The 27,419-nt window shown below is 49.5% G+C and overlaps 1 protein-coding gene across 3 annotated transcripts; it reads left to right on the top strand.

Moving 5' to 3' along the window:
- Window positions 1–1,403: 1,403 nt before the first annotated feature.
- Window positions 1,404–21,224, top strand: MLANA (melan-A). 3 transcript variants are annotated; one of them, XM_054727700.1, is made up of 5 exons: window positions 1,404–1,461; window positions 9,778–9,877; window positions 14,002–14,098; window positions 19,736–19,849; window positions 20,932–21,224. In XM_054727700.1, exons 2-5 carry the CDS (start codon window positions 9,801–9,803, stop codon window positions 20,998–21,000), a joined length of 357 nt encoding a protein of 118 aa, XP_054583675.1. In that variant the 5' UTR covers window positions 1,404–1,461; window positions 9,778–9,800; the 3' UTR covers window positions 21,001–21,224. The 3 variants fall into 3 exon arrangements, with proteins under 3 accessions (XP_054583675.1, XP_054583674.1, XP_008143219.1); XM_054727699.1 differs by lacking the exon at window positions 1,404–1,461 and adding an exon at window positions 2,273–2,389; XM_008144997.3 differs by lacking the exon at window positions 1,404–1,461 and adding an exon at window positions 8,211–8,277.
- Window positions 21,225–27,419: the final 6,195 nt, after the last annotated feature.

Here is a 27,419-nt window from a genome sequence, read left to right as displayed (position 1 = left end):
AGCCGCGCTCGGGCCACAGCTGACGGGGAGTTGAGGGGATGAGCCCGCTATCCCTCCCTCGCAAGGCTGTCGGCACGTTTGCAGGAGATTCTCCGTGGTCTCCGCTCTTCTCAGACGTCAGCAACTTGCCAAGCTCTGTGCTGGGTGCTTTTAGATATTATTGCTCATCTAATTTTTACAGCCATTTTGTAATTATTATCTATTGCCATTTTGTCGATGAGGCTGCTGAAGCTCAGCGAGGTTAAGTAACGTGCCTGAGATCACACAGGTGTAACAGGAGCTGGGGCTGAAGGCCGTTTTGTGGGCCCGGGACCCTGCAGCCGGCCGCAGATGTGCCTGCCTGTCCTCTCTGCCTCCTAAACAGCCAGTTCCGTGTGTCCCACGTCTCCCGCGACAGGGCAGCAGCATCAGCCCCACTTAGAGCCACGTCCTTCATTGATCACATTCTAGAATTTTCTGTTGGGGTGTGTGTGAAGGAGCAAGAACTCACTGTTGGGTCTGATCAAATAATTGAATCGATACCCCCTCCCCTGGGAACGGACCTCTAGGCCAGTGGTCGGCAAACTCATTAGTCAACAGAGCCAAATATCTACAGTACAACGACTGAAATTTCTTTTGAGAGCCAAATTTTTTAAACTTAAACTTCTTCTAACGCCACTTCTTCAAAATAGACTCACCCAGGCCGTGGTATTTTGTGAAGAGCCACTCTCAAGGGGCCAAAGAGCCGCATGTGGCTCGTGAGCCGCAGTTTGCCGACCACGGCCCTAGGCCACTTCACAATGGACATTCCCTTTTGCTTTGGTCACATTCCACTTGCTAAGCCCATTATCCTTCCTCTCCCACCTTCCCAGGATTCCCAGGACCCTGACCGCCCAGAGAATTCTCCGCCTAGAGTCCTTTAAAATCTCTGACTCCCCATCGCTGGGTGTTGGCGTCATTTGGGGGCTCAGCCCATCTGGTCTCCAGGTGACATAATACATTTATAATCCCTTACCACTTTTGGCCTCCTGCGTTCCTCCTTGGGAGACCCTAACACTCACACCCCAAAATCACACTGATTGAAAAGATGAACTGCAGGCAGTTTGGACTCCAGAGCCCCTGGTGGGGGGAATGGGAGAATGGGGGATGGAGAAGGGGGAGTGGGGATGGGGATGGGGAAGAGGAAGTCACTGGGAGTGGGGAGAGTGAGGGCAGTGGGCCTGGCCTGGGCTTCTTGGAGGCGGAAGCCGAGGCTATGACGATCTAAGGACAGTGACCAGCACTGAAGAAGGTTCTAAGTGCCAAGGAAGATGAGTACAGTGGGTCCTGGCCCCAGAGCACTGTGAGCGGAAGGTGTTGAAAAGATCAAAGAGGCATGTCCGCAATCAGTGCCCCGCCCTCACCGCGGCTTCATCAGGTGGGCGTGTGGTGCGAGGCCAGGCCCACCAGGTGGCAGCAGAGCGCCAGTGAGTGGCCCGCAAGGTGTGACTTGGCGCGAGCTCTACCCGAGGAGCTGGGACAGGGGAGGTGGCAGCCACTTCTAAACTCAAGGCAGGTTGAGCTGGGCCAAAGGGGTGATGGGTCAGGCAGCCTCCTCCACACTATGATGCTAAACGTATTCTGTACCAGATACTGTGTCAACACGTGGTGAGCATGATCTCTTTGAACTCAAACCGCTAACCTCGGGAGTAGATGCTCTTATTAAAAGCCCTACTTTTTAAGTGCCGGCAATGAGGCTCCAAGAGATTTATGATTTGCCCAAAGTGACACAGATTGAAGAGATGATGTGCAGGCAGTTGGGACTCTAGAGCCCCTGCTGTCAGCCTGGGGGGCGGCGGGGGGGGGTGGGGGTGGGGGCGCTATGCTGTCACAAGTCACTAGGAAGTGTGCAGGGTGAAGGCAGGTAGGGCCTGGCTGGGTTGGTCCTAGAATAGAGCCTGAGTCCCAGGCCAGGCCGAGGACAGTGACTAGGAGCCGAGTCAAAGGGAACTTCGGGGCACTTCCAGGAAACAGGATGTGGTAGGATTTTCAGGCTGCGGTCCCTGGGGAAACCCTATTCGAAGAAGCCGCACCAGCCAATCCTGGGCACCTAACCCTGACAGGACTGGGTACCTCAGAATCTGCAAACCACTCAAAGGCCAAAGAGATGCCCTTGTACAGCCTGATCAGGACTTTCTTGCTGAACTCCAAAGAGCAGAGGCACTGGAGAGTATGTCCCAGACAGGTCACAGTGTCCCCCGTGTGCTGGGTCTGGTCCTGTAGCCCCCTCTGGGGGAGAGGGGGGGGTGATGCCAGCTGCTCTGCGGACTCCATGCTGGAACAATGCCCGGGCACTCAAGGCCCCTGAGTTAGCACCCGGCACCAGGGGAATGGACTGAGACTGGAAGCTTCCCCTTCCCCTGAGATCCAGGTCAGCACCTCCCTCCTCATTGGTCTTGCTGCCAGTCATCCAGGGGCCCAGCTGTAGGGCCCAGGTTCACACACACCTGTGGCTTCTTGGCTCAGGACAGAACCTGCCACGGGCCTTTGATAGTTACTGGGCATTGCCCCAAGGTTCAGCTTGAAACTGCTTTCCCCAAATCCTTGGACACCAAGAGCTGGTAGCCTTCCTGACTTTTGAGCAAGTCATGTTCTATTATTCTGCCTCAGGGCCTTCGCACTGCTTCTTCTCTCCGTCTGAAATCTCTCTCCATCTTCCTATGGCTGACTCCTCATGTTGGTCTCAATTTACGTTCTCCCTCCTTCCCAGGAAGGCTTTCCCTGTCTCCCCTAATAGGAGGAACACCCCTCTTTCCGTTCTGTCTCTCCCTTGCCGTTTCCAGTGATGATAATCCGGGATGCCGTAGTTCTGTATGTCCTCACACAGGACAATCCCAAATGTTCACTGGAAACCCAGAGGATCTGGCAGGAGGGGGGCCCTCATATGTGATAGATCCTCCCTTCCCCCAACTGATGGACAGAGTATGACGTAAACTCCACCTGCAGCCGGACATTCCTGAACACCTTATATGGACTATACATTGAACCACCAATCAGCACCTGCCATATACCCTAAGCCCCCGATTCCTAATTCCCTAGGCCCCTAACCATGTACCTTACATGAAACCACCAATCAGCATGTGCTGAGTGCCCTAAGCCCCGTCCCCTCTTTTCCTCCCCTTAAAAGGCACTCTCACCCCGGCACGCTCTCTCTCTCTCTCTCTCTCTCTCTCTCTCTCTCTCTCTCAACTCTCTCTCTCTCTCTCTTCCCTTTCCCCCTCTGGAAGGCAGCGGCAGGGTGATCGCCAATAAAGCCTGTGTCCTGGTATCCCACGGTCTCTGGCCCTCTATTTAATCTTTTATCTGGTGCCGAAACCTGGGTGAATGAGGACGATCCCCAAAAAACCTAGTCCCGAGCTCTGACTCCTGCTCTGCTCGGCGGCTTGGTTTTGGGTTGATTGGCCCATTCAGAACCCTGCCGTGCCAGGACACGTGGGAATCTCGTCGCTTCCTTCTAACCGGTAGGCTTCAGGGATCCCCCCCCCCCTTTTCCCCCCACCCCGTTCCCTTGACCTGGAAGGGCCTCAGAGTTTCCCGTACACGGCTACACGTTCTACGTTCTAAGTTCTACGTTCTACGTTCTACTTTCTACGAAAGCCCAGGTACCTGGCCGGGAAAACTCTGTTCTACTCCACGGGAAAGGTTCAGGGTGACGACCTTGCAACCTTCTCCTGTCCTTTTTTCTACAGGTTGGCAGAGGGAAAAGAAGGACGCTTCTTATTCCTTCCCCAACTTCTCGGTGGCCTTTCCATCCGGTCATGGGAACCCCTCAATCCAAACCCTCTCGTAACCTCAAAGAAGCTCTACCTGGCCACAATATAAACTCGACAATGTCTCTCTGTGGCCTGAAAATTCCAATATCCTCCGAGATCTAGATAATTTTTGCCACCGGATTGGGAAGCATTCGAGATTCCTATGAACAGGCTTTCCCCTCCCCACCCACCCTCCTGCTCTCCCCACTTGCTTTATTCCTCGTGTTCCACCCATCAGATCCTCCTCGCAAAGTCCTCTTTGCCCTCTCAAACCCCTTTCTCTGTCTTCTGACTCTTTCAACCCAGTGGATCGTTTCTCTCCACGTGTCTCAATCTCACCACCTCCTTACAATCCTAAACCTGTCCCTCTCTGACTAAAGACTTTTTTCCCCAGGTCAACGCTGCTGGAGTGGAGTGCTGGAGTCCTTGGAGGACTCCGGAGTACGTTTAACTTTTTTTTTCCTTTACACACACTGGTCCCGCCCACTGACCGGAGGCAGCAGCGGTGGCGGCGGTGGCACTTACAGGCCCTCCTCTCCCTCAGAGTGCTCACTTCCTGAGTCCTCAGTCTCCCTGAAACGTCCCTCCTGGTCCCGCCCTCATGGGAGGCAGGGTGGGGCATTTCTACCTCTGAGAATTCTAACACCACCCCCCCGCCCCCCCAGCCTTCCCCTGTGCTCTCCGCCTTATCTCCGCTCCTGTGGCCTCCAGCAAACAAATTTACAGGTGGCTGGCCATTTCCCTTCTCACTCTCTGACCTTTCTCAAATTGAAAAACGTCTAGACTCTTTCTCTTCAGACCCTCTTAACCAGCAGCCACCTTCTCCCCAGTCCCTGAGCCCAAATCCTGAGAACCTGAGCTCCAAAACAGCCTTTCCATCTAACACTCATTCTCAGGCCACCCAAAGACTGCCTTCCTCAACAGCTTCTTCTACTCTCGCGTCCACTCTACCCCTGAGGGAGGCAGCAGGAACTGAGGGCACACTCTTTGAGTCCACGTCCCATTCTCTATGTCCAGCCTCACAGATTGAGAGGCATCTCAGGTTTCTTTTAACACTGACCTACCACCTTTACTCCCCGACATACGCCGCAACTGCAGGTCCACAAACCCCTCAAAAAGACCTCGTTAACCTACCTTTAAGGTCTTTAATAATAGAGACAAGGAGACCCAAATCCAAAATCAAAGACGAGATCAGGCCAAGGCTGAGGCCCAGAAGGGGGCCTTCCAGCTCCTAGCCACCGCTTTTAAACCCCAAACAGAGTGCCGGTCCTCCAACCGAGGGTAAGTCAGGGCTAAGCCTCCTCCGGGCCCATGCCTCAACTGCAGCAAGGAAGGACACTGAGCCAAGTCCTGCTCAAACCCGAGACCCCCACCTGGGCCCTGCCCAAGGTGCGGAAGGGAAGGCCACTGGAACTCAGACTGTAGTCTGGCTCCTCCGGTCTGGCCTCAGCCAGTCCAGCATGGCCACCCTCTGGATCCGGTTTGGAGCTCCCAGACCTCCTGGGACTGACCACCAAAGAAGCTGCCCAGGCCCCGACAGGGCCCCACAGACTTACATCACCAGGACAGAGCCTCGGGTAACGACTGTGGTGGCAGGTAAGCCGATCTCCTTTTTAATTGACACTAGGGCCACTTATTCTGCCCTCTCTGAATTCGCTGGGACCCTTGTCCCCTCCTCAGTCTCTATTATGGGGGTTGACATATCAGTCTCACAGCCATTAGCCACCTCACATCTACACAGCATCTTACTAAATTCCCCCATTCACTCTTTTCTCATTCTACCTTGGTGCCCGGCCAGGGCTACCATGCATCCCCTCATAAAACCCAGTTGTCCCAAACCACAGTCACCTACCTCAGTTTCACTCTCTTACCCCACAAGGCCAAGCCATTCCTGGGACTGTAAACGCCTTATCTCCTTATCTCCTCTATGATCATTATCTGCAGGAAGAATGTGGCCATTTGGGACTGAAGCGGCTAGAGGCCTGGCTAGCCTGGGAACCGGCTGCGGAGCCTGCTCCCTCCCCCGCCCCTGCCTTTTAGAAATAAAGAAAGAAAAAAGAAAGGAAGAAGGAACTCTGAGCAAGAAAGTGAGGCTTCAGTCTCCAAGCCTGGCAGGACAAGGTTGCTGAATACTTCTTAAGCTAAACCAGAATATTCAGTGTCTAACCTCTTATCCAACCATCCAGGTCCCTGGCTCTCACTACTCCTTTCCTTCCCTTTCCCTCCCACTTTCACTGCAATACAATCTCAATCACTCATCTGTCACCCCTTATTGGTAGCGCCATGGCTTGGAGTGTGGAACTAGAAAAAAGAATTTCATACCCGTTAGTCCACCTCTTCTCCCTACACCTTTCAGCTTGTCTCCATGATCAGGGATTTTTCTTCCTCTGTGGGGAAAACACATACATCTGTCTCCCCATCAGCTGGACAGGAACCTGTATTCTCATCTATCTCTATGCAGCCCCCAATAATCAGTCTTTACCTGTCCCTGTAACCCATCATATCTGACACAAAAGGGCAGTCCAGATCATCCCTCTCCTCCTAACCCTCAGCATCACAGCAGGAGTTGGAACTGCCACAGGGAGCTTAACCACTGCTCTACCCATACTTTGAAACCCTGTCTGTGGATGCCCAGCAAGGGGCAAAACTGGGAAAGCAAGAACCTCACCCCCAGGGTAACCTATTCTCCCCTTTCATATCACTAGTGAGGCAACTGAGACCCCTACTCTTTTCCCCCCTAAAAATAACATCTAGGTCTCAGTTGTATTTCAGCTCCAGGCCTAGAAAAGCAGCAAAACCAGACAAGTGACGCTGTGGCAGCCTCAGGACCAGCTTTTACCTCCCAAGTGACTCAACAGGATCGCTCTCAAGACTTCACCAACCAGTCTCTTGGGGAAATTATGCTGCTGCACTCCTCGTCCAGCCTCCCATCATTAGGCCAACTGGTGTCTATTCCTTTAATTTTGCTCTTTAGCCCCCTTTCTCATGCGCTGTTTTCTAGTCTTTTGCAGAACAGAATACAGGTGTTCGCCAACCAGAAGGTGGGAGAGATCTATCTGGCACTGAATTCAGAACCTAACACCAGAATCCTTGAGACCCCGGGTAGACGCCCCTAACGACGCCCCCTCTCAGCAGGAAGTAGCTATGGAAGACGGACCTTCATCCCCTGACCCTGCCCGGTCTCTCAATATTTTTTAATATTAGCAAAAGCCTGGAATGATAGATCCTCCCTTCCCCCAACTGATGGACAGAGTATGACGTAAACTCCACCTGCAGCCGGACATTCCTGAACACCTTATATGGACTATACATTGAACCACCAATCAGCACCTGCCATATACCCTAAGCCCCCGATTCCTAATTCCCTAGGCCCCTAACCATGTACCTTACATGAAACCACCAATCAGCATGTGCTGAGTGCCCTAAGCCCCGTCCCCTCTTTTCCTCCCCTTAAAAGGCACTCTCACCCCGGCACGCTCTCTCTCTCTTCCCTTTCCCCTCTGGAAGGCGGCTGGCAGGGTGATCGCCAATAAAGCCTGTGTCCTGGTGTCCCATGGTCTCCGGCCCTCTGTTTCATCTTTCAATATGTTATGAAGGAGGAGAACTGAGTGGCCATTTAGTCTAAGTGCTCAGGGATGAGAAGGCTCAGGTTGCCTGGTCCTGGTGGTGTTTTGTCTGGTTTGTTCACGATAGTGACAGAGAGCTGGTGAGCAGAGGTAGCTGTCCGTCCCACGGAAACGCTTCTGGCATCGACACGTTGGATAATCAGGGTCGATCGCAGTGTCCGGTTCAATCAGCCCTGCTTTCAGTTAGATCTACCTTCAAAGAGAAATTTTTATCTGCTTCTCCCCGGGGAACAGTTCTCTCTGAGAACATCACAAAGAAACCAGGGAGCTCAGCTTAGGAAGTTTTAGGGATCTTCTATTTCCGCTTCTTGACCAGAAGGGGGTGGGCCTAGATGGTCTCTAGGTCTAAGCCTGAAGGCTCTTCAACCCTTGGAGGCTCCATGAGGGAGGATGTGAGGGGCCCAGTTCCATGGAAATGTTAGATAAATAAATATAATCTCTTTAGTAAAAAATATATCTCGTGCAGTACAAGGGACATATTTATACTAATAAATGAGCCACAGTTAATCTAATTTTAGAGTACTAAAATTATTGTTTTTCTGAAATTCAAATGCAACTAGCATCCTGTATTTTAACCAGCCACCCTACAGAGGAGGTACCAGCATTGAAAATAAATGGCTTCCCCAGGATGAAACCCTGGGCTGAGGAAAACAGAAGCCATAGTGAGCCATGACTTTTGGAGGGGAGGAATGAAGGTGGTTTCTTTCATGCCAATTAAGCAATCACAGATGACCCCATCAGAAATCCAAACTCATGACTAACATGGGACTCAAGACCCGGGGGAGCGGGGAGGGGGGCGGGGGGGGAAGAAAGATTGAGAGAGGAGAAGCAGTCTTCACACACACGGGCCGCGGCAGTCGGAGGACGACCCCATCCAGAAGGTAAGAGCATTGCCTTCTCGTGCGCAGGGAGGGCCTGTTCCTGCAGAGCAGGGCCGGGGCCTGGTGACCCCCACCCTCCCTCATCGCCCCCCTGATGCTTGGCCATCACAGAACTCCTCCTCCATGTTTGTAATTCTCCAACTTCCGAAGGTTCCTAACGTCTCCTAGATGCTCTCTGGAGGCTGCCGAGCAGCAGAGCAGAGGCCCGGGAGGGCCCACTGCGAGCAGCAGCGTCTGTCACTGGAAGGACTGCTTCTCCTGGGCGGGGCATTGCTCTCCCTACACCCTTCCCCACGGCTCGGGACTGGAGGCAGGGATTCACCAAAACAAGTTGTTAACCCAGGATGCGTGGAGTGCCGTGTCTGTGATTTTGAACACGGGGCTCCCCCCTCCGTTACTCCCCTGAGCTGATCAGTGAGTTCAGCTGTAATTTCTTTGTTACCAGCGGGAAGGGCTAATTATACAGGAAAGGGCCCCGCGGAAGGGGTCATGTGGTGAATTCCCCACTCTGCCTCCCACTTCTCTCCTGCTGTTCTAAGCAGGCTCATTAATATAATGCTGTGGGGACCAGACCTTTGAAATTCATGAGAACAATAAGAGGAAAGAAAAATACATAATAGCAAGGGGAGAGGAGAAACCGCTGTTGGGTTTTAACAAGCACACTTTAATCACGCCCACTGCCGTTCATGAGCTTTTTGTCTATTTGTATTATAGATTAAATTTTTGTTATATATATTTATATAGTCTCTCTCTCTCACACACACACGCACACAGGCATCACACACACACACACACACACACACATACACACACACACACAGGCATCACACACATACACACACACTTTAAATCCCAGTCATGAGACTTGAACAAGGGAGAAGCAGAAATTAACTTCAGCAGGAGGGACAAGAAATTGTTATGAAAGACAGGCAGTGGGCTTCGTCAGCCCACTTTGTGGGGTGAATGTGGATCAGGCACCTGCAGGGGGTGGTTTTCTTTGTTGAAAAGTGGGATGGGAGGGTGCTGTGCGTGGCCACACACATTAGGTCGTCATAGCCTCCTATTTGTCCGGGGATTGCTATCAAATAATACCTCTAGAGAGAAATCACTCCTTCTATTAACCACAGTCTTGGGCCAAGGAAAGGAAGGAATAATAAGAATGATTTTTGCTTGTTTCTCTACAGTGTGTTTTATAGAGTCAAACTGAAGGCAAATGAAGAACATCCCCCCCCCCGCCCCCCAATAATAATTTAACTTGAAAGCATTTTTGCTTTTGTTTCTTCTTTGAACTTAGTTTCCAGTTGGAGGAAGGGGTTAGAAACCTGAGCCATTTCCACTTGGTAGCAAGGACAGAAGCAGGTACACATCCTCTCACAAAGGGAGCCCAGGTCCCAGCTGTCGTTCCTGGTCCCCGAGCGGGAGCGTCGGTGGGGTCTTTATGAGAGGAGGAGGAGGATGCTCTGGATGCGTTACATGCTGCCCGTGTGCCTCTGCTGTTAGGTGTCCTGTGGTCCCCGGTGAAGATGCCTAGTGAAGAGGCCCAGGGCGTCTACGGGTACCCCAAGAGAGGGCACGGCCACTCCTACATCACAGCTAAAGAGTAAGTTCAAAACGTTTGCTCACACAGCTCCTGAATTCCGCCGGCACGCGCCTGTCCATGAGTCTCTCCAGTGCTTATTTCTCCAGAGAGTAAAACGGTGGCAATGAAGCGAGGAGACCTGTGGTCCCACAAGGGGCTCACACTAGCTTCTCTGAGGCCGAACAGGCAAGGTGACAGGAATGGTAAAAAGTTGGATCTGGCCATGTTGGCCTGCATTCCTGGCTCTTCAGCCTTGGCTGTGGGTTCCCAGGCCGAAACACAGGTCTGGACGCAAGTCGCCTCTTTTCCTCAAGCCATGTTCTGTCTATGCCTCTCAGGCTCCGGAAGGCGGTCTGCAGACAGGACAAAGGTGAGTTGCCAAAGAGCAAGTGAGGATGAAGGGCAGGCATGTGATTCCACCTGCGGTGTCTCCAGGGCGGACATGGTGGGCAGGCCCTTCGCGTCATGACTGTCCTCTGGAAAGGCCTTCGGTGTTTTGAACCCGTGAAGCGTTTCTAAGAGCTGAGCATTGTCTAACCTGCCCAAGATGCTATCCTTCCCTTGGAAAAAAGTCTTACGATCTCGTGGGAGAGTTAGGCACGAGGATGGTTTCACAAGGGCAAGTGGTGTCACGGGAACACGGGCTGCAGGGGCGCTGGGCGAGTCTGGGTGCGGCGGCGGGAGGGGAGCCCCGCCCTCGGAGTGGGCATTCCGACAGGACAGACAAGGAACCGTCTCTTCAGCGGCCCGCGGCCTGGGACAGCTTCCTGCAAGCCGGCTGGCCCCCGGGAAAGAGCTGTTGACACATCCTTCCTCGACTGAACTCGCAGGGCCAGCGGGTGTCAGACCCAGCCAGATGGCGCGGGAGCATCTCCCCAAGGCCCCGTGGGGTTTCCTAACGTCCCCCATGGTCAGTGGGGTGGGCAGATGTCCTGGAAAATTGTCCCAAGAGCTAAAGGACACTCTTTGGGGGCTATATTGCACATGGTATTCAGTAGGATGCTGTTTCGGCTTCTGCGTGATGACTCAACAGGCCCCATAGCCGTGAGGCCTCGGGAGAGGGGTTCTCTCAGGTGCGAGGGCACAAGTCACAGGAGCTTGAAGAGGTGAGGTGTCCTAGGCGCCGCCACCCGAGGGGCTGATTCGGTTGGAGGGGGTGGGGGGGCAGGACCTGCACTTTCGCACATCTCAGGCGACCCCTCTGCGGAGGTTATTGGGGTGACACTCTGAGGCTCAGCCCAGCAGGGGGTGGGTTTTCCTGGTGTGCGCGGCACAGGCTGGTGATTTCCGCTCTCGGTCAGTCCCTGAGGGTGTGAGTGCAACGTGACTGTGTGTAAAGGGCGGGAACAGAGCTCGCTCTGTGCCATGGTGTCGGGGCACAGCCGCAGACCCGGCGGTGGGATCAGCTGCCTTCATCACGGGCCCCGCCGCTGGCTCCACGGAGCAGTTTCATTCCAGGAAGGGGGTTCGGGGGATCGGGCAAAGCAGCGGCCCAGGCGAGGGGGGCTGGGTCTCCCCGATTCTAGACGTGCGCGCTGGGTATGGGGCCAGTCGCTGTGAAAGCTGGTTCTGCCACTTACCTGCGTGCAGCCTGAGGCACGTTACCAGCCTGAAGGCTTGGGGTGTCAGCTGCGAAACGAACATCCTCCCTACCTCAGAGGTTGCCACGAAGATGGAATACAAGCCCGTAGGTGGGGGGCCTGGCACAGATTGGCGCTCAGGGAGTAGCCCCTAAGGTGGTGGAGATGCTGATGAGCTGTGGTGGGTTTCGGCTGCACGATCTATAAAGCGGGGGACTGGCCTGCAGCATCGGGTCAGAGCTGCATCCCGCCCTGCCATCCCCCTGCCGGGTGGGTCCTGGCCCCTCAGCGGATCTGAGGTGGCGGTGGCGCAGCAGGTGGCGCTGGGCAAAGGCCTCTCGGTCAGACCCTGTTTCTCCGGCAGCTGCTCCGTCTCATACTCCACCCCGCTCTGCGGAGCCTTTCTTCCGCAGGCCGCAGGGAAAAGGCTCCGCACTCTCCATTTTGTGGCCGCTGTTCATGCTGTGAAGTGGAAAGGCAGGCAGGTTATGCAGAGCCCCAGGGCCTGGAGAGGGACACTGGACACGGGGCCCAGAAGGCTGGCCTGGCTCCTGCCCCTTCTCAGCGAAGCTGCGGCCGGGACACTCCTCCCAGGGCCGGGCCTGGGCTGTGTTTTCGGTAATCCCCGCCCGGCCAGCTGGGAGCCACTTACCAAGTAGCTACAGAGCGCCTGGCTCCAGGGGTCACCTGGGCTCTCTGACTTGGCGGCCAGACCGGCCGAGAGGCCAGACCGCTCATGTCAGCTGCTCCAGGGTCTTCCGCCAGCTCCTTCTGAGAAGCCCCTTCCAGTCCCTCGGGAGAGACCAGAGGAAGCAGAAAGCACCTGCCCTGGGTTCCTGGGGCGAGAGGAGGCCGGACAGCAGCTTGCCTCGCTGAGCAAACACACGGGACCCACGTCCTGGCTGGGCTGGGTCTGGCACCCCTGTGACACTCACCGTCTCCTGGACCCCTCAGTCCCACAAGTCCTGCTTCCATCCCTTCCCCAGAATGCCCCAGTTCCGAGCCCTCAGGGGCCGGTTTCTGAGCTCTCTCTTTCTCTTTATTAACTTTCTCCATCCCAAACCCAAACCTGCTCTGTGGTATGTTGCTGATCCCTATGCTCCTACTAGAGTGTCAATGACTCACAAGAGGTTAAAGTCACATTTTGTCAAAAATCCACATAATTTTAGATTTATTTTTTTAAATATATTTTATTGATTTTTTACAGAGAGGAAGAGAGAGGGATAGAGTTAGAAACATCGATGAGAGAGAAACATCGACCAGCTGCCTCCTGCACACCCCCTACTGGGAATGTGCCCGCAACCAAGGTACATGCCCTTGACCGGAATCGAACCCGGGACCCTTGAGTCCGCAGGCCGACGCTCTATCCACTGAGCCAAACCGGTTTTGGCAAAAAAATCCACATAATTTTAGAAGGTTATTTTAGGAGGACATTAAATTGTTCATTCATTTTTTTTAGCGAGAGTGGTGTTATGGATTTGGATTTGTTATGGATTATGGATTTTGTTATGGATTATGAATTTGTAATCAGTCGTAATGCATTTGTTCATTTTTTAAATTAATTTGTTTGGCCATCCATTCATCCATCCACCCAGCTTTAAGAAATAGTTCTTGAAACACCTATGTGCCTGACTCGTTCTAGACATAGAAGACATACACACACACACACACACACACACACACACACACACACACGCCTCTGGGAGCTCTTTCCGTTTCTAGAAGAAACAGGTGAGCACACAGTGATCACCACCACAGGGAGGCCCAGGAGAGAAGGCAGGGTGGGTTGCCATCACACTGGAGGAATGATGCCGAGTCTAGGAACCTGTGTTAGCCAAGGCAGGAAGGGAGAGAGGACCTGGGCAAGGAGTGAGGTGTGGGGGATGGATCGGGCTGAGAGGGCACAAGGGAGAGTCAAGTTCAAACCCTCTGCTATCTTTGTGTGACCATCAGCCAGGCACTTAACCTCTGCAGGTATTTCCTCAGCTGTGAAATGGGGACGCTAAGTGGTGCCCGCCTTCCAGGGCTGTGGTGAGAATTAAATGAGCTAATGTATCTGGAACAGCGGTCGCCAACCTTTCGGACCTCACGGACCACCAGTGGTCCGCGGACCACCGCTTGGCGACCGCTGAAATGGTTAGCATGGGCCCTGGCTAATAGTAGATGTTCAGTCAGTGCTAATGTCCATTTCCCGTTTTGTGGACTGACAGTTGGGGGAAATGATTTAAACCAGCCCCAGCGGAAAGGTAATTCAGCCTCAAAAAGTCTATGGTCCACATAAGGGTCAGTTGCCACTGCACCTCCTGCACCAGGACCTCGGGTGCTTGTGCCCATGCCGGGCAGCACGGCTCCTGTTGGCACGTACCTGAGAGGCTCCTAGAGGAGGTGCTGCCCCCCGGATGCAGGTGCTGGAGGCCTGCTGGGTGCCCGGGGTGCCGTGTGGTGGGAAATTACGTGGGGACTGGGTGGTGCCGTGCTGGGCTGGCCAAGTCCCTGTGAAGAGAGGAACGTTCGGTCACCATGTGGAAGAAGTACCAAGATGGGCCTGTCTATCTCTTGGGCCAGGATCGTGGGGATTGGCGTCCTGACGGTGATCCTGGGACTTGTGCTGTTCCTCGGCTGCTGGTATTGTAGACGACGAAATGGATACGGGAGCCTGAAGGTTGGTAAAGCTCCCCCTGCCGGGATCCACCCAGCGCCGCGGCCCCGCTTCCCCTTCTTCCTCTGAATTGCTGGGCAATGGGGTAACATTCTCACGGTCACCTCTGGCTCTGATTCCCGGTCCTTTCTCTACATTGTACTTCTTACAACTCTCCCGTGGCCTCTGCCCAGGCATCAGCCCCAACCGGGAACTGGGCCGCTCTTTGGTTCCACTCAGAGCAAATGAGTGCTGGCCGTGTGTGTGTGTGTGTGTGTGTGTGTGTGTGTGTGTGTGTGTGCTGAGCACTGATAGTTTGGTGGCGGGGGGTGCGGGGGCCCCATGGGGCAGGTTTGTGGTCCTCTTACACAGCAAACAGCAGCAAGGAGACACTCAGGTCCTACCAAACTGTCTGGGGATTCTCACTGCGTCTGCTGCTCCACTTAGTGGCCGCTCCTCTCTCCTTGCCTCTTCACCCCTCTCCTCTCCGGTTGCCTGGGAATTCTACGTCCGCTCTACCAAGCAACCCAGTATACCCAGGACCCATCTGGCCATCAGTGCAATGAGGTAGCCATTCACTCCTCAGCAGCACCAAGGACCGCCAGGTGTTTAACAGGCTCCATGTTCCTTTGATGGCCGATGTGGTGCTAGTAGAATTTTTTCCTCCTTTGCTTTTGTGATCAGGAAGCTGGCAAGTGACACAGTTCAGTCTTGGGGCAGCAGGATCTTCCACAAATGGAAACCATCAACTGAGTCTCGAAACTATAAAAACTACAGGTTTCAGAAACCTGGCCTCAAAGCCAGGTAGCACCCTAGCACCTAAGCATCCAAAGGCATTATCCACAGTGAGCAACGGAATAGAAAGAGAGCTGTATTTTCTCTTCTCTTCCCTCCTCTTCCCTTCTTCCCTCTTGTCTTATCTCTCTCCCTCTCCTGTCTCTTCCTTGTTATTACAGACCTGAAGGCTTCTGAGGTTGGCACGTGATGGAAAACATTGATCTTGATAAAAGATGTTGGAACGTCCGATTCCTCACTCAGAGGAAAAGGCTCTGTGATAGAGGGGAGGAGTGGTGTGGGTGGGAGGCCGTGGCTTGGCAGACCTAGGTGCAGAGGGGAAGGTGAGGGCTGTAGCTTCGAATTCTCCTCCTTGCCAGGAAGCTTGGGCAGTTCCATGTACCCCCTTTTTTAATATGCATCTTGCCAGAGTGTCCCCAAAGCCAGGGGGAGTCTGGGGGCTGACACACCCACCGAGCAGCAGCCCTTCAGTGTGTTGACATTTCGGGGGGAGGAGGAGAAGTTGCTGAGTTTGAATAAGACTCTAAAACCAAGTACCATAGGAAAGCCTTGGGTTAGGAGGTTAGGGATGACACCTCTCTGTGGCTGTCCACAACAGGTTAGTTGAGGGGAGCGAGGGGCCTTTGCTCTCTGCCACAGAACTCCATTGTACCTCTAGCTCAGGGTTATGACATTGCCTTGGAATTGGCTATTTACTTTTTGCCTCTCCCACCCCTTCTCTTTCCCTCATTTATGAACTGGAATGGAGAATATTTCTTTCTTTCTTTCTTTTTTTTTTTTTTTAGTATGTTCTTATTGATTTTTTTATTTTTTTAGAGAGATAGGGAGGGAGAGGGAGAGAGAAGCATCTATTGGCTGCCTCCTGCATGCCCCCTACTGGGGATTGAGCCTGAGATCTGGGCATGTGCCCTGACCCGAATTGAATTAGGGACCCCTTGGTGCATGGGTCGTTGTTCAACCACTGAGCTACACAGGCTGGGCGAGAATATTTTTTTATTCATCTTTGTTCCTTGTGACCAGCACAGTGCCTGACACACAGCAATCACCCAATTGTGTGGCATTGGGTTTGGCCTCATTGTCTGCCATTGACTTGCGAGGTGACCTTAGATTTTAACTCCTCTGAACCTCATTTGCTCTGTTCTATACCTAGACACATGATATAAGATGACCTATATCTGTTTTTATTTTATTTACCTTTATTGTTGAAAGTATTATAGATGTCCCCTTCCCCCACCACATCCCCTCCCCCTCTGTTTTTATTTAATATATATCTTTTCTATATAGTTCTTAATCCTTTTGTTTATATATTAAAAATCACAATGGTTTAGTTTTTCAAGGAGTAAAAGTTCTACAAACTCAGTATGTTGGTATTCATTTCTTGACTGTCCACAGTTGCTAGCTAGATGATTCTGGGCAAAAAGACAATGTGTGTGTGTTTTTTAATTTTGTTATTTTCCTTTCTGCTTCAACACTCTCATCTTAAACTCATTCAACTTAAGGGTAACAGAGTCTTAACATTGTGGGCTCAGACACTGGGGACATTTTGCTTGGTAAGGTTGAAGTCCAGCCGGCCATGCTTCCATTACTCTAGACCTTCTTTCTGGAATTTTTATTCTCTGCTTCTCTTCTGTCTAAAAATGCTCCCCATCATATATTTTTTTTAAAATTAATATTAAAATCTTGTTTTGAGACTTTTATAACTCCTGAAATGCTAGGTTGGGAATTAGCAGTCTAAGAAATGTAGGCAAAATTATGTAAAATAGGGCATGAAGTACTGCATTTAATTACATAATCACCTCCCTGTCTCTCCTTGGTGATTCTATTTTCACTTTAAAACCGAAGTACATACATGACAATAAATGCAAACTGTGGGTGTCTGAGTTACTCCACCTTGAGCAACCTTCACTGAGCTTGGAAATGTCCACGTCCCCACTGTCCCTGAACACAGAAGGGTAGCAAGGTTGGTTGGAATTAAGATCTAAAATTTCTCCCTTGGCTAACAATTCCCCTTAGACCTGGAACACATCCTTTGAAAGGAAAGACTGCTTTTTGCTGCAACGTGTTTCTTTGAGGAAATGATTTGTAAGGTGCTGGGACTTGGTTTTCGTATTTACCAATTTTACTCTTTGACCTGGAAGGTTAGCGCACAATCCTTGTGATCCTGGGAGAGCGTTTTGAGGCCCCTGCTGGCAGCGGAGTTTGCGCCCATGTCTTGCGGTGTCTGCTTCTCCGTGCATGGCCAGGGGCTCCTGCACGCCAGCCACTGGGGGTTCTTGCTGAAATGCAGATTCTGGGGCCAGCTCTGGTGGCGAGACCCAGGAACCCTTGTTTTAACATGCACACCATGGCAGGTGAGAGAGCTGAACAGCAAAGAAAAAGAATAAAAGCAATTATTGAGTAGAGGGAGAGACACGTTAAATGTTATTTTACTTTTCTGAGGGGAAGCTCTGGGATCTGGGGAGGAAAGCAGAGCCTCCCTGTGTGCTCATGTCATTGGGGCCCGTGTGGGTGATTGCTTTAAGCCACTGCACTTTAGGGACGTTTGCTATGTCGTGATAGACAGCTGACACATGGTATTTGCCTTAATTTGCTTATGTTTTATTTAGGATTTTTGCACACACTTTCAGAAGGAAGATTATATTTTCTCTTCTTTTTCACTGTCCTTGTTGTCTGCTTTTCATATCAACATTATACAACCCTTTAAAAAAGGAGCTGGGATGTGTTCCTTTTTTTCCTAGTTTCTGAAAGCATCTGGGTAAGTTTGAAATTATTTTTTTTTTAACATTTGGTTAAAAAGAGACAGCCCTGGCAGGCATGGTTCAGGTGTTAGAGTGTCAGCCCGCACACCGGAGGGTTGTGGGTTCCATTCCTGGTCAAGGGCACACCTACCTGGCTTGCAGGTTCGATCCCTCCCCTCAGGTCGGGGCTCTTTGAGGAAGCAATCGATGTGTTTCTCGCACATCGATGTTTCTCTCCCTCTCTTCCTCCCCGCTTCCTTCCACTCTCTAAAAATCAATGGGGAAAAAATATCCTCAGTCCTTAGGCGAGGATTAAAAAAAGAGAGACAAAATAATACATATAAAAAAGATTAGGGTCCTTGTTCAGGCTGGAGTGTAGGAAAAGTACTTCTTTACAGCCTGCAGACTGTGTCGGTATCAGCCCAACCCATGTAGGGCCTCGTCCAGTCGATGCTCCTAATACTCCTCCTCCCTGGGGAACCTGCCTGGATGCCTTTCTCATGCCACCTGGCAGACAGACCCCAGTGGTCTGCCTGGGCCCATAGAGGAGCCGAAGAGCCGCACATCCCCTGCACACCCTCCCCGTCCCAGCCTCCCTCAGCCACAGAGCATGCTGCTAACACCCCGCTGGCTGGATTTGGCTCACAGATAGGTTTGGGCCTGTCTTTTTGAAAATTGAATTAGGTGCTAACATTGAAAGTAACATTTTATATAAAAAATCTTGATATCTAGTTTCTCTTTAAAAAAAATCAAAAGATCTGGGGAAAACTGGCAGCTCTGCAGTGGCTGTGCCTTCAGATGGGACATACACTCCCTCCTTTCCTATGGCCTCACCTGACCCCCTTCATTACCTGCCTGGTCCCGCTACGTATCTGAGTAGAGCCGAGTTGCGCTAGGCACAGGCAATGAGAAGGTGCATTGTCTGTGGAGCAGTGGTTCTTGGTGTGGTCCTGGCCCAGCAACATCTCCTGGGAACTTATTAGAAATGCAAATTCGTGGGCCTCACCCCAGGCTGACTGAGTCAGAGATTCTGGGTGTGGGCCCAGCAATGTGTTTAGCAGGCCCTCCAGGGAATGCCACGCACGCTCACGCTTGAGAACCATTGTTGTAGAGAATTTAACAATAATAAAAGCAACTAAACGTTAGTCTGTTTTTTATTATCACAAAATGCCAGCGATTTTTAACAATATCCGTGATTAAAGACTCCACCTCGCCAGGCTGGAGCGCTCCTGCAGTCTCTACTTTAGTTTGTGTCTCTGTCTTGTACAAACTGTTGCCATCCTATTCTAGGGGTGAAGAGCATCACCCACTAACCCTATGCAAAGCACTAAGCTTTTAGCCACCCTCCCCCCAATAACTCAGGGTGCATCGCTTAGCCATAGACTGACTTGTCATCATTGTTGCAACTTGACTTGGAAGCCCAGGGCCACAGCCACAGCATTTCTATCACAGTACACGCATTCAGAGTGTTTAAGATATTTTGCTTATGCAAAAGGCAGAAACAGAGTATGTCCCTGCTGTCATGTGGTCATATGCATGTCCTCACTGTCATACCAGCTCCTGCCTCACTAGTTCTGATCTACTCCACTTGCATTCATTCTGAAGTTTTTTGTTTTTTTTTTTAGATTCACTCTTTTTCTCCTTCCCTTTAAAAATAGTCATTGAGCATGGCCTGTGTGGCTCAGTGGTTGAGCGTCGACCTATGAACCAGGAGGTCACGGTTTGGTTCCCGGTCAGGGCACATGGCCGGGTTGTGGGCTTGATCCCCAGTAGGGGGACGTGTAGAAGGCAGCTGATCAATGATTCTCTCTCATCATTGATGTTTCTATCTCTCCTTCTCCCTTCCTCTCTGAAATCAAGAAAAAATATTTTTACAAAAGTCATTGACAACTGGGTATCAGGCACTGTACTAGGTGCTTTACCTTTAGTTAACTCCTGCAACAGCTCTGACAGGTGGATGATGTTATTTTCATATTACAGATGCAAAAACTGGAGTTCAGAGGGGATACACAGTATGTGGCACAACCAGGATTAAAACCCATTCTTAAAACTTCACCTTCCTTCTCATGTCTTTAATGGGCTCAGTCTTTTCTTCTCACGCACTGATCTTCATGAATTCACATTTCAGGGCAAAAGCCGTTACGTTGGTACTCAGCGTACCTTTACAGGAAGATGTCCACGTGAGGGACTCGGTCACCAGGACAGTAAGCTGCCTTTTCTAGAGAACAATTACGAACCTGTGGTAGGTTGAGATCCTGCATGTTGGTGTTTTCGTGTATGGCTGCTTTTAACCCAAATGAATAAAATTATTCCTATTTAAAAAGCAGGGACAACAGGAATGTATTTAATACTACTGAACAGTGCACCTAAAAAAGGTAAAATAGTAAATTTTATGTCTATTTTACTACAGTGAAAAATAAGAAAGGTAAAAATCAAGGGAAGCACAGAAATGTTCTTGGACTGTGTTCTCTCATGCCCCGATTTTCCAGGTCAACAATGAGAGCTTTACATGTAGGATCCAAAGGAAGAACTTGGTTCTGGATACAATATCCTTTTGTCTTACGTTTTTAGTATATTTGTCCATGTCCTGAACATAGATATATTTAAGGGAGAAAATAAAGGACCTGTTATTATTTGTATTGAGCTGTGCGACCCAGTAGGGTAACCACTAGCCACATGTAGCTGTTGCGCACTTAAAACACAGCAGTTTGGATTAAGATGCACTCGACTACATACCAGATTTCAAAGACTTAGTATGAGGACAGAACATAGGTAATTCATTAATCATTTTTATATCGGTTACATGTTGAAATGATATTTTGATATGTGGGGTTAAGTGAAATATATTAAGATTAATTTTACCTGCAGTAAAAATGCAATGTATTTAGTGCCTGCAAACAGGGTTCAATAATTCATTAGTTAGGGCTTGGGACTTCTACTGATAAGGATATTCTAGGTGTATAGGGTGTCCCCCCAAAACTATACACCCACTCTGAATAATTATAAAGGCAGTGTTTATTAAAATACATTTTCAAAATTGAGCTATCAGCTACTAAAGTGTGCGTACAGTTTTGGGAGATGCCCAGTATATAAGTTTCTGAGATTTTGGAAAGCCCTTAGCCCTATTTTTCTCTACTCTTGCCCCAACAATGTTTCAACATACACGCTTGTGAAATTTAACTATGATTACCTTGTTGGATGGAAATTAGATGTGGACACTTAAAGGCTCAGTCCAGAGAAAAAGTAGGGTTATGTTACTTAATGGCTGCCCCAGAAACATGCTCTGTGGCCACACGCCCTGTTCTCCCTTTCTCGTCCTCCCAGGTTCCCAATGCCCCGCCTGCCTACGAGAAACTCTCCGCTCAGCAGTCCCCACCACCTTACTCTCCGTGAGAGCCAGCGAGGCCCCCGAGAGATGCTGCAATGATTCGCCTCACACTTTGGATTGCACTGAACATGGACATTTAATGTTCTGCTTCGGGATGCTGTAGAAACCGTGTACATCATCACTAACAATGAGCTTAGTGCTAAATTCTTAGTAGGGAAACTAGCCATACTAATTGAGGAAATGATGAAACATATTAAAATGGAAAAACGTTGCCAATAAACATTTTGATGCATGATACTGTCTGTGCCAGGAGTAATGCTAATACATCTAAGGTGTTAGTTACTTCTGGAGGGACAGAATTTAAATGTGTGTTCTGGGACCATGCAATTTCTTTTCAGTTGAAATTCGGCCAATAACTAACCAACTACTATTCTGATTTCTGAAGAAGCAACCTCTTGGCCACATGGAACTCTAGCAGGTGAGTTTGTGATCGGGAGCGCTCACAAAGGATGCCTTTACAGGTTTAAGACCAAGAGCTGATTGACCTTCCAGATGACACAGGCGGCCTCGTCTGATCAGGAAGGTGTCAGCAACGTCCCTGTTTGCTGAAATTCCAAGGTGCTGCAACAATATACGGCAGAGGTCCTCTTTCCTAAGTAACACACAAACACAGTCCTCATCTCATTTCCTTTCAGGGCTCAATGGTATCATAATTAATGACAAGAAGTTCCTGTTATTCCAGAAGGTGGTGTCAGAATTTAAATAAGTAAAAGCCACTGTAGTTTGGCTGACGTCTTACCTCCTTAAATGTCCCAATGGCAATTTAGTTCCTGTGGGCTCCCAAATTCCTCTCAAAGGAGCATATAGAAGAAATCATAAAGAATCAGAGGTCCTGGAAGAGTGTTGTCATTTGCTAGCAACACTACAATTTTTTGTTGTTGACATCGACATATCATGTATACTATTATTTATCTAATATTTTTTTTCAGCCAGCTCATTAAAAATATTGGCTCAAATTTCCACCCTAAGTGGAAAATTGTATCTTTTTCCATAAGTAGAGGATAACTATAAACATGAAGATAAATGAAAGCAAATTATTCTTATTAAAACCTAGGAAGAGACTAATGGTTGCAGAAGGCTGTCAACCTGAGACCTGCTCTCTTTATTAATGAGGGAGATTAGCAAGAGCCGGAGAAAGCTTTTAACACAATGAAAAGGCTGCAGGAGAAAGAAATGACTTTCTCACTGTGTGACTCAGTGTTACCTAGTGCTGAGTCACCAAACCACCTAAAATCGCCTTGTGTCATTGGAAACACCAGTGCAGCCTAACTGCATCATTTCCCACAAAAGACCGAATTGTACGGAAGGGAAGAAAACACCGAATAAAGAGACTTATTACACACATTGAAAAAATGTCATTCGCCCAGCCAGTGTGGCTCAGTGGTTGAGCGTTGACCTATGAACCAGGAGGTCACAGTTTGATTCCCAGTCAGGGCACATGCCTGAGTTGTGGGCTGGATCCCCAGTGTGGAGTGTGCAGGAGGCAGCAGATCAATGATTCTCACTCATCATTGATGTTCCTGTCTCTCTCTCTCTCTCTTTTTTTCTCTCTCTCTCTCCCTTCCTCTCTGAAATCAATACAGATATATATTTTTAAAAATTCACTTATATATAAAAAAGTCATTCAACAAAATACTAAAATACTTCCCTGCCCTTCCTGACTGTCCAGTCCTACCACTTAAAATAAGCCCTGTCCCCATCCCTGTCGTCCCCTCCCCCAACACCCTTTTCCACCAAATAAGTGAGTTCTAAACAAAGTAAATCCGCAGCTCCTTTCCTCATTGAAAGGCCTAGTTTGAGCCCTAACCCTGCACATTCATAGAATAGCCTATGGCTTGCTCCCTGGACCCCTCCAAGATCTCCAGCCCATCCACCATCCGCTGAGCGTTCTCTCCTTTCCCTGTGGAAAATGGCTCTTTTCCCAGAGTCCCTCCGTGTCCCAGGTGATGGGCAAGGGGGTTGAGCTGTCTGCCAGAGAGAAACTAGAAGAGTGAGATTTTGTTTCAAGGAATAGGTATGGGGTGCCAAAAGGCCCTGCCCCCTACTCAGAGGCAGCCACACTTTTGAAAACGACTCCCTGGATTGGGGACCAATTGTGGGACAACCTTGGGAGCCAGGAGCTGAAGACTGCAAGGTCGCATGATGGGAGGAGCCTGGGTCACAGACACCAGTAGAAGAGTCTCCCTCATCTAGGAATGCTTGGATTGAATGAGGACAAATGGGCTCCACAGAAAATCCATGAACAGTTAACGGCTTTGCCAAATCTGACACTGAAATCCAGGGCTGTTAGTTAATACCGTTGTTGAGGCCCTTCACTGCTCTGCCCCTGCACACCTGGATGGAACACTCTCAAATGAGGGCTAGAGGGGTGCCTCCCGGGGAGCTAGATCCCTGTGACCTCTGCAGGCAGGATTAGGCTTCCCTGCTGCCCAAGGAAACTTGAACATAGGAGCATGAGCCTCACCCAGGGCCCTGCGCACAGGTGTCCTCTACTGCAGTGTGCCCCCCCACAATACCTTGTGGGCCGAGTGGGTAACGGCATGGCATGGCTTTGAGCTCCTAGGTTTCCTGCAGGACCAGGTCAGGACTAGAGTAGCCAGAGCTCATGGATGATCTCCTCTGGCTGCAACCCTTGTTTTCTGTGTCCAAATGCGCTGGATAAATAATATCACTTTCCATTTGTGCAGCGAGTCTGTTTTATAGAACCTGGTCTTCCCTCCTTCTCCTAGCCCCCGATCAGCCCTCAGGTGTTGTCTGATGCTTGATTCAAGGCCCAAGTCTCTATGGGTTTCCCTATAAGATTCTGATATGGACTCTCTGATTGCGAAGAGAGTAAAGAGCAGGCAAACTTAAGGAGGGAAAAAGAGCTGGCCAAAATAGTCTCTGCCTGGGTTAAAGTCAGTGAGGAGCTGGCAAATCAATGAAGCCCCACGTCCCCTCTAGTGGAGACCAGTCCTCTGCAGTTATAAATACTGAGTTTGGTAGCACTTATAAATCTGGACAGAACTAGTTATCACTTGAGAATATTACAGAACTTTTCCAAAAAGGACAGAAAACAGGGAGCCCCCTAAACTTTCATTTCATGGCTTTAAGGACTGACAGTGTTACCCGAAAATGCATCGAAATTCCTCTATCTCAGGTGACTGATGACAAAGCATCATAAAATCATCTCTGAGGAATGCAGAGCAAGTTCGGAGGGAAATCATGGATGGCTTGGATAAAAACACTCATTTTGAAGAATGCCCAAAACTGCTACCCCAAGAAGCTGTAAGATGAAAGAAAGTGTGGGAAATGAAGGAACAGAAAAAGAGAAAAAAAAAAAGAAAAGAAAAAAAAGCTGGCAACTTGAAAACACCAATGAAGGAGGCGTTAAACGATAAAGAGAGCCCATTAAAATCTCTGAAAAGGTAACGAAGATAAGTCTGCCTGCTTTCTTCAGAAACGATTGCATGGTTGATGGCTATCTGAAATCAGACAGAGAACATTAAACAAATGAGAACCCCTCTACTGTCAATGAGACGTCAAATTTGAAGGAATATACCAATCCCGTTAAGTGTTTCTTTAAAAAGACCTGAAGGAGAAAGATTAAGGACTATTTAAAAATTGAAGTGAAGACATTTAAATTAACAAATCACTTACAGTTCAAATGAATGGTGTCCAAACTGAGCAAACATCTTTGCAGTCTGAAAATAGTTTGAAAGTGAGACTCAAAAACTTCAGCTAAAACTTCAAATACGGCTTGCAGGACTAGTCAACAACATGTGCAATGCAGATTTGCAAAAAATCAATGGAGGAAAGAATTTACTGCTTAGCAATCTGGAAGAAACTTCCTGAAGTGTCCGAAAATACTAGTCATATACATTAGAAGCACGGCTCCTACAAGAAGATGGCTCTGACAGTTGGAAAGAAGCACTTCCTTTGAGATCAGCTGGATTGCCTCCCATGAGAAAAACGCTCAAGAAAAGTGGAGGGCAGCCTGGCGGAGAGAAAGCTCACTGAGCCAAGAAAAGAAAATGATCACAACAGACAAAATATTGGCTGGAGAAGTTTAAATTCCAGCTTTCCCCAAGTGGCCCCACTGTCCCACATGCAGCCCTGGGCAGAAGCCAGGAAGTATCAGGTCACTCCCTAAGTCAAGTCATCCGGTCCCCAGAGGAGGAGAGGTTAAGCTGTGAGGACTCAGGTATCTGAGTCATCTGCAGGTTTGATTCCGGTTTACAGCAGCCAACTCAATTTCTAAAGAAGGACGTGTTTTCTTTTTAAAAATAATTTTTAGATAATTCTTCTTTCAGTTTTTTACTTCCTTGTTGCTTCAGTTGCTCAAATTGAAGTTTAATGGAATCATTAATTCCCAAGATAGTGTTTTGAGGATCTAGATGGTTTTATTAAAATTCTAGCCCATTTCATTGATGTTCTAGAATTAGATCCATATAAACATTGTATTTAATCCTCAGCTGAGGATATTTTTCCATTGATTTTTAGAGAGTGGAAGAGAGAGGGAAAGACAGAAATATTGATGTGAGGAACATCAATATTTCTGCACAAGCCCCAAGCAGGGTCTGGGCCGGGGAGGAGCCTGCAACCGAGGTACGTGCCTTTGACCAGAATCGAACCCGGGACCTTTCGGTCCGAAGGCCGATGCTCTATCCACTGAGCCAAATCAGCTAGGGCTGGCATTACATAAGTGCTTACAAGTACTTTTATTACAGTTGTGAAGGAGTGATCTGTCCTTCTCAATCTTTGACCTCAATCTGTAACTGCAATATCATGATGCTGACTGGGGTATGGTAAAGAGAGGAAGTTATGTAATATGTGATGACAACCTATAATGGAACATTAAGTCAAAGAAAACATCTGGGAAGACCTTGAGGTGTCTCAAACTTTCTAGGACCAAAAACCAAACCAAACCAATCAAACAAACAAAAAAACTAGAGTACACTGAGCAAGGAGAGTAGGTTGAAATGAAGCTGGAGAGGTAAGCAGACACTTAAAAGACGGGAGAGTCTTTTAAGCCCTGAGGAGGAGGAGCGGAGCACTTCACTCTAAAAGGTTCAACAGATCACACAGAGCTTCGAAGGTCATTATCAGAATTTTGAATTTAGGAGTTAGAAAAGAATTAGTGGTTAAGAAATTATTTAGGTCCCTCACGAGATTAAAATTGGACCAATAGGTAATTCAGTTATTTCTGGAAGTGGCTTAGATAATTCTTTTCAACAAAAGATAAACAGTTGTGGGTGGTTTTACTTTAAAAGTTAAGTACAGAGCCCTGGCCGGTGTGGCTCAGTTGGTTGAGTGTTGTCCCATGCACCGAAAGGTTACTGGTTCCAATCCCAGTCAGGCCACATACCCAGGTTGTGGGTTCAGTTCCCGGACAGGAGGCAACTGATTGACATTTCTCTTCACATCGGTGTTTCTCTCCCTCTCTCAAATTAAAAAAAAAACATATGTAATAAAGTTAAATACACACATTCATTTATTGAGGACCACCTATGTACAATGCAATGCATTTCAACATCACCCACTCCCCCCTGAAATCCATGGTCTTTCTAAACTGACAGGGAAAGGGAAAGGTGACTACAGAGTTGAACATAGACATGATTGGTATAAGTGCTCTAAGAACACAAATACAGGTTTTTGAGAACCTTTAGCAACTTTCCAGGAATATCCATCCTCACTGCCCACTTTGATAACTACTAAATTTCAATGCAGTTTCGAAAGAAGTCTGTAGGCCTATTCTTCCCTACCATTTTCAACCCCAGGTTTAACAATCCTATATAGTAAAAAGCCAGAGGCATCATGATGGAAACGACCAGAGACCAGACTACCATGGCCCCTCGCAGGCTGGCCCCGCCCCCAAGCAAGCGGTTGGGGCAATCAGGCAGGCAAGGAGAGTGGTCAGGGGTGATCAGGTAGGCAGACCAGCGGTTAGGGGTGACCAGGTAGGCAGGCAAGTGGTTAGGGGCAATCAGGTAGGCAGGCCAGCAGTTAGGACTGACCAGGTAGGCAGGAGAGTGGTTAGCGGCAATCAGGTAGGCAGATGGCCCCTAACAGGGCTGGCCCCGCCCCCCAGCAAAGAGGGAAGCCCAGACCAGCCAAGCCATCGCACCCCAGCCTGTCACCTGCAGAGGGAGGCCACTGGTGGCAGGGGAGGGGGGGGGGCAGCGCTGCACAGATGGCAAGCAGTGGCAGTGGCAGGGGTGGGGCCAGCTGCCTGCAGCCAGGGGAAGGAAAGCCCCGACAGGCCCCGATCTCAGGCCAGGCCTAGGGACCCTACCTGAGGGGTCCCGGATTGTGAGAGGGTCCAGGCCAGGCTGAGGGACCCCCTTGAGTACACGAATTTTCGTGCACTGGGCCTCTAGTATTATTATAAATGGAATGTGGATGAATATACAATGTCCCAAATAAGATAATGGATCTAAAGATC

This window comes from Eptesicus fuscus, chromosome 15, assembly GCF_027574615.1.
Source record: "Eptesicus fuscus isolate TK198812 chromosome 15, DD_ASM_mEF_20220401, whole genome shotgun sequence".
Classification (NCBI taxonomy): Eukaryota; Metazoa; Chordata; class Mammalia; order Chiroptera; family Vespertilionidae; genus Eptesicus; species Eptesicus fuscus.
Note: the sequence above shows the minus strand (reverse complement) of the source record. Positions and strands in the feature narration are given on the sequence as shown.